Source organism: Vigna umbellata, chromosome 8 (genome assembly GCF_029865625.1).
Source record: "Vigna umbellata cultivar VRB3 chromosome 8, Vumbellata_1.0, whole genome shotgun sequence".
Classification (NCBI taxonomy): domain Eukaryota; kingdom Viridiplantae; phylum Streptophyta; class Magnoliopsida; order Fabales; family Fabaceae; genus Vigna; species Vigna umbellata.
Window position 1 is genome coordinate 29940971 of NC_142172.1, and position 12845 is coordinate 29953815.

The following is a 12845-nucleotide window of genomic DNA, read 5'->3' on the forward strand; positions in this document are numbered from 1 at the left end:
ATCAGCATCAACAAGTCCGTACAATCTTCCGAACCTGAATCTAAAGTTTATTTTACAGTCTAATTTTAACAACGTAGTTTCATCCATTACTTACTACCTTAATTTTACTCTAATTTTAATGATATGCTTGATGCACAAAAGAAGATACTATAATACGCGTACTAAGTGCAAATTGAGTGAAGGGAAAGCACTAATCAAGTATATGTTTGGGAAATATCTTCCCTCGTATTTAGAACTTACGATTATATAACTGCTCTGTAGGTAATTAGCGTAGCGGGTTTTGATACATCGATTATGAATTAACTGTTTTGGATACAAATTACAAGAATTTCAGAAGTTTTTTGGTTAAAAATGTAGAACATTTTCATTAGCTTAATATCAAAACACAGGTGGGTCTATTATTGGTGAAATTATTATTTAAGCTTTTGAAAGTGAGTTGATGAATTTGTTGCTGAAATCCCAGAGCTTTCTACCTAAGAGTTGGTTTGAGGCTTGTGCACTTGGCTGATACTCATTACAATCCAGAAAGTACTTCCCAGATACCCCTTTCAAGCTTGGGTGTAGAGCAACAAAGCACGTTGTGGCTGCTCCCTGTTTGGACAAAATCAGAAAATACAGAAAATTATGATTGGTATTATTAAAATTCCTTGCTAGAAGGAGGAGAACAAACAGAAAATATACCTGTGGGATGTTCTTCCATATGAAGAAGGTAAACATCTTCAGAAAATCTGTTTGATATTAGAACATGGTCTCAGTCTAGTAAGAACTATGAAAACAACATTAAATGTTTTCTGTTTTGTTACTGTTGTTATCTGTACGTACTCATAAGTAAAGAAGAGTGTCTCATGAGAGGAGTCATTATCACCCCTGGGTGGACAGCGTTGGCCGTCACGTTTGCACCCTCTTCCTGTATAAATTAATAAATGCTCGATAAATGCTCCAGTACAAGGAATTTTAAAAAATTAACATTTTCCATAAAAATATATTTTACTATTTTCCCTTATCATTATTATCAATCCATCTTAAATTTGGAAAACAATGTTTTTCTTAGTAATTAATATCTTAAGATTATTATATTGAGATTTTATACTGATATTTTCATGGACGATCGTGATGAAAGAAAATAGTTAAAATTGTGTCAATCAATTATTTTTTAAATTATCCAAATTAATAAAACATAAATCTAGTTAAGAGTTAATGTAATTAAAAGTTAATGCATTTATATTTTTCTTTCAAATGCACCACTTATTCGCTTTATTAGTGTATATATATTTAATTAAAATAAAATTAAAATTGAGTTAAAAATTAAAAATATTTTCTGCTGATTTCAATTCAATAAATTTCAATTAAAATAAAACTAAATTAATATATTTATTATATAAAATATATTTTCGTAAAAAGTAAAATTGACTGTTTATATTACAATTTCACGATTTATAATTTTGAATTTGATGAGTCTTTTATGATTTTAATGATAATTTTGATTTTAATTAATATAAAACACAATTAAAAATAAAGATTAGAAGTATCAAAATTGAACAAGAGAAAGGTTGACCTGTAAGCGACGAGATAGCTCTTTTGCGTGTAATATGTTGGCTAACTTGGACTGTCCATATGCCTTCTTGTCAGAGTATCTGAAAAGTTATAGAGAGAAAATAAAAGTTGATACAATATTTGTTTGAGTCTGATTATACTGATTATTCATGACGGAGTTGCATAAGCATTAAATCATCAATTCTTTTTAGTATAAATGTAGTTAAAGGGTCATTCGCATTGCATACCCGTCTTCTTCATTGATGTTATCAAAGCGAATCCCTTCTTCGTAAGTGTAGACATGAGCAATTGATGACAGGTTTATGATCCTGCCCTCTATTCCACTTTCTTTTGCTGTTTGTTTCATCTTACCAAGAAGAAGGTTAGTCAAGAGAAAATGACCTGAGAGATCATAATAACACAAATCAGACTTTTCACAGTGTTAATGAGAATTAAAAAAATGTTAAAAAGTAAATTTTAAATTTAACTAAATCATACAAAATCTTTTTGTAAAATGAAATTTATATTCAATTGATCTTATTTATATATGGTACTAGAATCTATATTAACAAAATTTGTGTAAACATATTATTTCTCTCACTGTTAAATTATTATCGAACTACTTATTAATATTTAGTTATATATATACATTAAAGTGAAAAAAAATGGATTAGAAGTTTTATCTCAACTAAAAATAAGATCAATTTATATTATATAAATGAATATAAAACTTTTTTTAACGTCGAATTTTGTAAAGTTGAATTAAACTTAAAATATATTTTTAAAAAAAAATCATAATAGAAATTGATTGGACATGTATCGAGAGATATTGACCAAGATGATTTGTTGCAAACTGCATTTCAATCCCATCTTCTGTTTTCTGATAAGGGCAGAACATGACTCCTGCATTGTTTCTGAAAGCAAATAACAAGAATGGCATGTAAAGATGTTGAATAAAAAGACAGAGGGATTGAGAGAGAAAGTGGGTGAGTGAAAGCACATTAAGATGTTAAGAGGAAGAGCAAGCGCGATGAAGTTGTTCACAAATGTTCTGACAGAGTTCACTGAGCAAAGGTCCAGCTTCAATATGTCCACGCGAGCTGATTCGTTCTCACCCAGTATCATTTGTTTAGCTTCTTTTCCAGAGTCCATGTTCCTAGCACCAATAATCACATGGGCATTTCGGAGAGCCAACACTCGTGCCGTCTCCAACCCTATTCCACTTGCTCCTCCTGCATTTCATTTCCAATGTTTATACAATATTTTTAGATATTCCTTACTAAACCCAATTTCAAATATATATATTATTATATAAATCTCATTGTTTGAGTGAAAATCTCACGTTAATTAAAGATAAAATAAATTTATAATAATTAATTGAATGTAAATTTTTGTTTAAATATTAATTTTATAAAATGAAGTTAGAATTAAAATCTTAACGAGATTTATATAAATATATTTATATGGATATATTATTCCACACTCTCTCTCAAGTCACTGTTATTCGATTCAGCTCAGCAAGTTCACTTCCTAACGTATTGCTATTTCTAAAATGCGGTGTGTACGTACACACTGTTTATTACTTAAATTTTTTCTCTACCTGCTTCTGACGAGAGATAAATGCCACCTGTTTAGTTCCAAACAACAGTTATTGCAATTGATCATGAGTTCAGTACGAAGAGTTTAAATCCAAGATATCTTTAGTAGCAGAGGTACTGTATAGAAAATAATGGAATAGTATAAAAGTGGAGCGACAAGAGAATCAACGAAAGAAAGATTACAAGTGATTAAATCATGAAAATCACTATTTTGGAAACTGATAATGATCCTTTTCACCTCATTATTCAGTGCTTCCACCCCGTTTTAAAACTTAGGTGAAGAAATAAAAAGTGTTTAGCAATATAATAAAGGATGTCAGAAATAATTTCCCAACTTTGATTGGATTTAAAACACTGTTTTGTTGTAATATTAAAAACATGAAATGAGGATAGGCACGTGCGATAACTTCCATCACTCGTTACATTTGATGAAAAATTATCTTATGTCTGCGTGCCTGAGTATTCATTAAACAGATACTTGAGTATTTCCAAACATTCATAGATAATTATTTATTAACAGATAATTATTTAAAAAAAGACAATAAAAAATTAAAAAGAAAACAATTTTACAACGTATATTTATATTACAATTAAAATAATATAACTTTATGTATAAGAATCATTCTCGCTATGAATACCAGCAAACCAACCCCCGCCCACTGGTACAAAGGACTAAATCCAATAATCTACATAAAACTTGACCTATCTATCTACCTTTTTAACGAACCTATCATGAAGCAGGTGATATTAATATTACCACTGTATATTTATAAAAAAAATGAAATTAAAAGTGGAAACCCTTTGTGCGATCTTATAATTGTTGTTTCAAAACAGCAAAACATGACAGCTTTATCAAGACTCAACCAGAAAACACAGCAACTAAAAAACATCAGTAATATCTGCTAACTTAAAAATGTTGCTACAAATGGACAAGCAAGAAGCAAGATGCAGAGGTAGGAAATTCATCTTTATAAAAAGAACTACAACATCATCAAACATATTCTGTACCACAAAAAAAGGTCTCTTTTTCTTGATTTCTCAGCAATACAATACTGCAATAGGGTCCACATTCATAGACTCCAGCAGCGACTGCCACTCGAACTCACATGTTAATGTTCTCAACGATCTAAATTTTTCACTCCTTAAAATGGACCAAAAAAACACAAACAAAACCAGGGGAAACAAAGACCCTGTATCCGCTTACACAAATCTCTTCACAAACAAAATGTCGGGAAAACGACAAACATGTAGGCAGTAAAATCATGAAAACAATTTATACCATGCATGTGAGAGCCAGAACTGTAATGTAACCAACGGTGGGTTTTGTCTTTTTATATTTTTTTATACTGTAAAAAACGCGACTCGTGCAGCCGCAATTGGGGACACGTAGTACGATCACGCTGAATCAGAAAACCTTAATGTTGTGAAGAAGATCAGAGTCTGTTTTTCAAAATCTTGACGATAACATTAAGATTCGTGGGAAAAGAGAATAAAATGTTATCGATTTGTGAAACAGTGGGAAAAAGCTAGGAATTGATGTTGTTGTTCATTGAGATTGCGAAAACTGACCTGTGATGATTGCAGTGAGGTTACTGGCATCGATTCCCTGAGTAACCTGTTCAGCAGTCGAGGCAGATCCAAATCCACTAGGTCCAGGCCTCCCTGTGACCAACGAAATGATACCCAGCATGGTGAACACTATGTAGAATTTATCAGAATCTGTTTCAAGAGCTCAAAAACTAAGCTCAGTTTCGGTTGTTTGAGCAGAAATGGACGAGCATACACGCAAACACCATTGTTGGGGTATCAAGTATTACTACTACTGTATGGGTTCATATGGGACGAAAGGGTTGGCAAAAGGTGAGGGAAGAAAAGTATGAGTGAGTAGAGTATTTATAAAAATAGGGTTGGGAGGTAGCAGGTTGCAAACTCCATCCATTTTGAACCAAAGATGGGAGTATTAAATTCTCACCGGTGAGGAACTGTTGGTAATTAAATTCCCTCAACGACCAAACTAACATCAACTAGTATTTTTTGATCATGCATACGGAATTTCGTTGGGCCATGCCAATGTATGAAAAATGGAATGGAATGGAACCCACGTGAACCACCTCAATCTTTTTAGGAAGATCCTCAAACCACTCAATCGTCACCTGTTTCTTCTATTCTGGCTTTGTCTTTTATCCTAAGTAGTAATACAACTCGGTCTTCCATTATATGCAAACGAAACAAAACAAACTCCTTTACTATTTACCTTCCTTTTTCAGTTCACGTATTTAGTTTTCAACTACGTACCCCCCAACTAACCAGCCCTTCGCTTAATCCCTTCAAATTCTTTCATAAAAAATAGAGATCCCTTTAGTTATGGAGTGATGAGCCGTAAAACATACCAAGTGCTTTTGTCTCAGCATGTTCTCATCTACATTGATGGACCACCAGACGATCAAAATCCATCCCTTCATTATCACAACACATTATCTTCGGTTCACATATTTTCGATTGCGTTTCAACTTTCAAAGCAACACAACATGTGATTGAGATACCCTTTCAATAGCATGACATGATGGATACATATCAGCTCAACTTCACTCAATTCTTTCTGTCCAAAAGTCACTGAAAAAGGTTTTTTATTTCTGAAATCAGTCCCTAATTTTAAAATATAATAAGGTTTTCTTGTGGGGTAAGAATGCTTTTGGTAATGAAGCAAGATCTAGCTTTTGATCTTTGAAACATTTTTTTATTATGATTCTTCCATAAGTTGACGTGATATATATATATATATATATATATATATATATATATATATATATATATATATATATATATATATATATATATATATATAGTTGTTCAGTAATGTAAGCCCAACAACCAATCATAGAAAACCATATGACTGGTGCAGTTTAATGCAGTGGAGGCAGGAAGAAAGTAATTGAGACAGAGGTGATTCCGCAGAAATGGTGAGATTAGATTGATCGGTGGTTCACATGGCCATACCAAATAATTTAACAAACTGCAACTTTTTCAGAAAAATAAAGAACATTTAGCTCAGCATTTCAACTTTTCTCAGCATTATTTGTCTCTCTCTTCCTAAATTAGTATTTTCCGACTTCACTTTTGGCAGGTAACATATGAAGAAATCACTCAGTGTTTATATATTTTTGGGTTAAATATGTTTTTAGTCTCTAAATTATTGGTCGTTTTTGGTTTTCGTCCCTCTTTCAAATTAAGGTACAATTTGGTCCTCATTCTTTTCGAAACGTTCATTTTAATCCTCGGAGTTTTGGTTTTAGTCCTCATTTGTTGCTAAATGAGGACCAAAATATTTAAACAGTGTTTAGTTTTCGAGGACTAAAACGAATGTTTCGAAAAGAATGAGGACCGAATTGTACCTTACTTTGAAAGAGGAACGAAAACCAGAAACGACCAATAGTTTAGGGACTAAAAACATATTTAACCCTATATTTTTTAATAAAAAGCTAAGGATATATATATATATATATATACACACTATTCAGTGAGTTCTCTTTTGGCATAAACCTTTGAAAAAAATGCAAAAAAGACCTCTTTCAACCTCAATATGTCTTCGAATAAATATGTTTTAATTATTTGATTTCTAAACCTATCGATTCTAATTATAAATTAGTGCATCTTTTTCTTTCTTATTTCTTTGATATCTTTTTCTTTCTTATTTCGTTTGTAAAGTTGTTAACGTATTTATTGATTAGAAAAAAATTGTAAATTTTGTAGGTTAAGTAATATTACAAGAAAGGAATATGACAGTGATTGTTTTATAAGTCATTAATTGTATGAAACTTTGAAGTGTGAAAAGAGTGAAACACCATCAAAATTTATAGATTATATTGTATAAAAGAGTTATCCACACTAGTACATTAACAAGAAAAGACACCGGTTATTTTTTATTATTGGCATCGGTTTTGCAACCGAGGCATATATGGGCGAGATAAAAAGGACAGATTTTATGCCTCGGGTCATGGACTGAGATAAAAAGCAGACAGAAATATGCCTCGGTTCTTACATAACGAGGCAGTATCCTATTTTTTTTTTCAGATGCAACCTCAGCCATAAATTGTTTCAGAAACCAGAAATTGTTTCAGCAACCAGAAATTATTTCAGCAACAATAAGCAACAAGAAACTGTTTCAGCAACAAGAAACGGAGTGGTGCAATGTTTTTCACACAACCGGAAAATCCCAATCCCAATCCGAGATCAAAACAGACCTAACATTTTACAATTTCAGAAACCCAAAGTGCTTGTGATTGTGAGTCTTCACTGGCCTGGCCTCAAAAGCAGAAGAACAAGAGTAGATGAACACCTTCTGCAACGAACCAGGAAGCTCCCTTAGGGTTTCCCATCACACAGGGCTGCGACGGCTGGAGGAAGATTGCCGGTCTAGGGCGGTGGCGACAACGGAGGGGAAGAATGGTGGAGGCAGCAACAACGGAGGGCTCGCCGATATGGAGCGGCTTGGCGACGGCGATCTGGAGCGGTGGATCGAGAGCAGCGGAGGCAGGCAGCAACGACGGAGGGCTCGCCGATCTGGAGAGGCTTGACGATGGCAATCTGGAGCGGTGGATCTAGAGAGGCGGAGGTAGCAATGGCGGAGGCAGCAACGACGGAGGGCTCGCCGATCTGGAGCGGCTTGGCATGGCGATCTGGAGCGGTGGATCTAGAGCGACGGAGGCAGCAGCGGCGGAGGACGTACAACGGTGGAGGTAGCGATGGAGGACGTACAGCGGCGGAGGCACGGACAGAGAAGAGTGAGAGCACGAGGGGAGTGAGCACAAAGAAGAGAAGAAGAATGGGAGACCACGGACAGAGAGAAGAAGTGAAAATGAAGAGTTAATGTGAGAACCGAGTTAGGTGGCAGGAGTTGTATGCCTCGGTTTCGCCTAAAACCGAGTTAGTAGTGCCCTTTAGGCATCGGTTGCTGGGCAACCGAGTTAGTAGCTCTTATTAGACCCAACAGTTGTCAGTGAAGCAGGTTTGGGCAAAGTTTTATGCCTCGGTTTTACGTAGAATCGAGTTAGTAGCATGCTTTAGGCACCGGTCATGGGACAACCGAAACATATATTTAAGCTATTATTACGACTCTGCCACCGCACTATTATACGCTTCGGGTTCGCTTAAACCGAAGCGTATATTGCGCTTTCTAATCCCATTTTTTAACTAGTGCCATATGTATTTTATTATTGTATATCTCGTTGTGGATTTGTTGTGACTAAATCCAATACTAATGACACCAATGACATGTCGGCATATTTCTAGTTAAACATGATCCAATAATAAAATAACCTATTAAAAAGTTGTTTTTATAATCTTTATTCCTTCTATTTATGTATAAAAAAAACATATTCAATTACACCGATATAATTTGCATTATTTAGTACACCATTCATTAATTGTATAAGAAATATATTTTATTAAATTAAAATAATTATATATTTGTGGTATAGTTGTGTGTATAAATTTATATATTGAATTTGTGTCTGTGGTGAGAAAATTTAGATGGTCAGGCGATTGAATTGGTCAGGCAAGTGCTCACCCACGATTTAGTGGTCCAAGACACGTTTAATTAACAGAGAAACGAGCTCAACATCAACCAACACACGCAAAACAGAAAAAGAGGTTAATAAATTGCTATTGTTATTATCAGAAGGAGCAATGCTCCTTTAACAAGATCCCAAGGAATATTTTCTAAGTTCTCAGTTTTGTGTCCTTTTACAGTCAAGTTTAGCGGCTAAGTCATTGAGGGTAAAGAGATGTTCATATGTTAAAAATATTTTTATTTTTAAGTTAATAAAATCTCAAAGTAAAAGAATATTAAATAGTGTTGAATAAGTACGTTATTTAAGATTGATGGTTGTAAAATTGAGTATTTGATAATAATATTCTTGTTTATGATCCTATATGTTATGTTTGGGAATGATGTTATGATGGTCATTTTTTGAATTATACAAACTATATTTTCAAAATTTTGTTTACCTTAACCACATTCAAGAACTTTGGGAGGATTCAAGAGAAAAATTTATTAAGACTTTTGTTTTTTTAGGGTGTTTCAGTTGTAGGGGATGAGTCGTCTAATACCTCCGCGTCTTTCTCCTCCAATCTCTCGGTCGTCCGGTCTCGCTTCCTACTCTTCCTTTAACTCCTTTGCGTGCGGGTGGGGAAGACCTGCCAAAGATTCTCCGATGCCAAAGTCAGTTTGAGAGCAATGGCGTTTTCAATAGAACAGTAATAAATGTGCAGTAAATGTGTCCCCTACCACTCACCTTTGACATGTATTTATAGATTTTGTTATGGGCTTGGGATTAGTGAAAGGTTAATCACGATCCAACTTCGGCCCAATAGCTTTTAGCAGCTACTTACCTAAATCTTAATCTGGTCAACTGGCAGTAGGCCCGGCCGACCTCCTGATATTTGGTCTTACGGCCGGCTCATATGAGTTGTTGTTCACCCGGATTACGAGCGGCAAAGTCGCGTAATTGGGTAATTACTGGCCATACGGACGTCCGGTCTATACGCTGCCCGGTCCCTACTGGTACACATAGGGTCGGCCGACCTCCTGATATTTGGTCTTACGGCCGGTCGGCTCATATGCTGCCCAGTCCCTATTGGTACACATAGGGCCGACCGGCCTCCTGATATTTGGTCTTACGGCCGACCGGCTCATATGTTGCCCGATCCCTACTGGTACACACGGTCCCTACTGGTACATAGGGTATTTACTATTTGAGAGAGTAAATAAGAATGATATGTGTTTGTTTCTCTCAAGGAATTTATGAATAAATAAGGAGATTATTTCAGGAAAAGATGTGGTATTCTCCCTCCTAAAACGAGGGATGAAGAATACAATTATGAAATGACTTTGGATTTTTTTTAATTTAAAACTCTATCTATAATAATTATTAATAATAATAATAATAATAATAATAATAATAATAATAATAATAATAATAGTAGTAGGAATGATAATAAAGAGTTTAATTAATGAAAGCAGGAAAAGAGTTGGAAATTGATTATATTTGATTTGAAACAGAAAGAGATATTTATGTTATTATGTTTTGATTTGTATGCTCTTTTAGCTCAAGGTGCTTTGTATTTAGAAAAACAAAATTTCTTTCTTCACCTAGTTACAATACAAGTCATGAAAGTTCTTGTGATGTTAATTTGCATGTGAATGTGTTTATGTTGGTTGAAACAAAGGACAAAATTGATTTGTGTGACATTGAGATAGTAGAGTGAAAGACACACATCTTTCTTTGGTGAGGAAATATTCCATGCATTTAAGGAAAATATTTTACCATGTTTGTTGATCCCTTATAAAGCATTTGCATCTGTCTTGTAATCTTTTTTTCTGTGAGCACCATAGTTGAAGCTTGTTTTGCTAAAGCCTCATTATCTCTTGATTGGTCTTTCTACGATGAGAAGCATGATTGATTTACTTTTGTTAATTGAAACTGTTTTCTTGAGTTGTCAGACCATTGTAGTAGGGCTATTTTGTCTAGGCCAAGTTACATTTTGCTTAAGGACAAACAAAGTTCTAAGTTTGGAGTAGTTTGATAACGGTAATTCTTACCATTATCTGAGGTTCATTTTAGAGACAAAATCAGCTCCTTTTTAGCTTATTAATTGCTTAAATCCCTTATTTTAACTTGTTTTGGTGTTTTTTTATATTTTGGACTACAATGGTATAAATTCATCACTAATCCCTTATTTTGTAGCTAATATTGTGCTTGGAAGAACCTCCACCAATGTATAGAGCTAAACCAGCCACAAGATCAAGCAAATCTGCAAAAAATGGGAGAAAGAAGTAATGATGCAAGAATGTCGCACCTAGGCACCCCTCCAAGGGTGCTTGGGCGCCATAATTTCATGCTTGGGCGCCCCTCTAGGGGCGCTAAGCGCCATTTGCTTCAAAAATCTTGTGCCCGGACATCCTATCTAGGACGTTGAGCGCTATTCAATTCGCACAATTGACGCTTGGGCGCCCCACCTAGGGCGTTGAGCACCACTTTTGCTAATGTGGTAGATTAAGCTTATTTTACCCTAAAATGTGATGGGGTTTAGGTCTTTGGTTCTTTGGAGGTGCGATTTCACTGTTGGAGCTCATGGAGGCTGCGAGGAGCTTGTGAGAACATCTCCTTCTCTTCCTTTGGGTCTCCTTCTTCTTCCATCCACTATGTTTGTAAGCTCTAGGGTTCTCCATGAAAGTGGAACCATATTCATCTTGTTAGGGACTGTTGTAGCCTATGAATTCTTGTGTAATGGATAATTGATTCGTATTTATATATGTTTTTTCTATCCATTGCTAGTACTCTTGTCTCCAATCTTAAAGCTTGTATGTAATAGGAATGTTCATGACATGATTTTGGGGTTTCGTGGGTTATGAGGACGTAAGATGGAACCTAGAACTGAAATAAGAGTCCTTGTGGTTCATTGATTCTAGGGATGGAAGATGATTCACATGTTGTCTTAATATCTTAGCTCTTTAATGTGGGTTTTGCTTGTTAGATTTTCCAAGGGATTGAAGTTTAATAGGAAAAAGTTAGGCTCTTTCACCGAAGGAATTAGGGCTACAATGTTTTTGTGGATTGACTTTAGTAAATTGATGGAGAGGAGATGAAATTTGCTATACACAAGAGTGAATTGGTGAAAACTAACCTTAACAATGTCATTTCATATCATTTCTAGTCTATTTCATATTCAAGTGTCTCTAATGACTAAAGTCCAGCCTTGTAATTATTTGTGAAATTTTATCTTCTTTGCACTTGTTTATTAATTGATATGTTGTTTTTGAGTTTATATGAGTCGTTAATAGTGCAATTAACAAGTATTACACGAGTCTCTTGGGAAACGATACTTGGTCTTACCATTTTATATTACTTAAATGATTTGATATACTTGCCAATGAGTTAACACCCCCTTCTAGTGTTTTCCCACAACTTCAATCAAAACTCAAGGTTGGAAAACTTGAACAACACAATTGGAGCTCTACCTTTGTTTGTTAGCTCTCACCAACCTTAGTACACATGCCGACCAAGATGCCCCACCTAGCCTTCACCTCGATCACCTTTACTTCCTTTGACAAGAGACAAATTCGAAAAAGAAAAGATAAGAAATGTGAGGACAAGCGCTGAGAGGATTTAAAGCATGAAAGATTGCCTAAAGTGAAATAACAGTATAGAAACAAGTTAAAATCATCATCAACTCATCAAAATCTGCCTAAACTGGTAGCACCCATAAAAGTTGACCACATCAAAAGAGAAGCATGCCTAAAGTTGGCCTCATAAAAACGAAGCTCGCCTAAAATCAATAGCATTTAAGCATTGGTTGAGGTTGGCAGCACTAAGCAAAGACTGCTAAAGTCGACATCACCTAACTGAGCATGCCTAAGACGACAACCTAGTATAAAGTTATACTAAAGTCCACAACAAAAGTTGGAAGACTCTTCTTACATAACAACTTTCGATGAGCTCGCTCAAAGGGCCAATCCACTTACAAAGCTCGACCAAAGGAACAATCCACCTACACAATTCAACTAGAGGGTCAATCTACCTACACATCTCGGCTAGAGGACCAATCCATATAAACAACTTGGCTATAAGTATTATTCTAATAAGAACATAAGTATATTATGCATGTTAATCCTATAAAAACACATAATATTTTTCAAAGAATACTCATTTCATA

General features: G+C 34.8%; 1 protein-coding gene across 1 annotated transcript; it reads right to left on the reverse strand.

Moving 5' to 3' along the window:
* Positions 1 to 201: 201 nt before the first annotated feature.
* Positions 202 to 5203, reverse strand: LOC148194440 (short-chain dehydrogenase TIC 32 B, chloroplastic-like). The gene is made up of 8 exons (XM_088096581.1): positions 4701 to 5203; positions 2534 to 2765; positions 2368 to 2447; positions 1782 to 1935; positions 1556 to 1634; positions 823 to 907; positions 682 to 728; positions 202 to 591 (listed from the first exon to the last, which is right to left on the reverse strand). The coding sequence occupies exons 1-8, from the start codon at positions 4819 to 4821 to the stop codon at positions 418 to 420; spliced, it is 972 nt and encodes a 323-aa protein (XP_087952707.1). The 5' UTR covers positions 4822 to 5203; the 3' UTR covers positions 202 to 417.
* Between the last annotated feature and the right edge of the window lie 7642 nt (positions 5204 to 12845).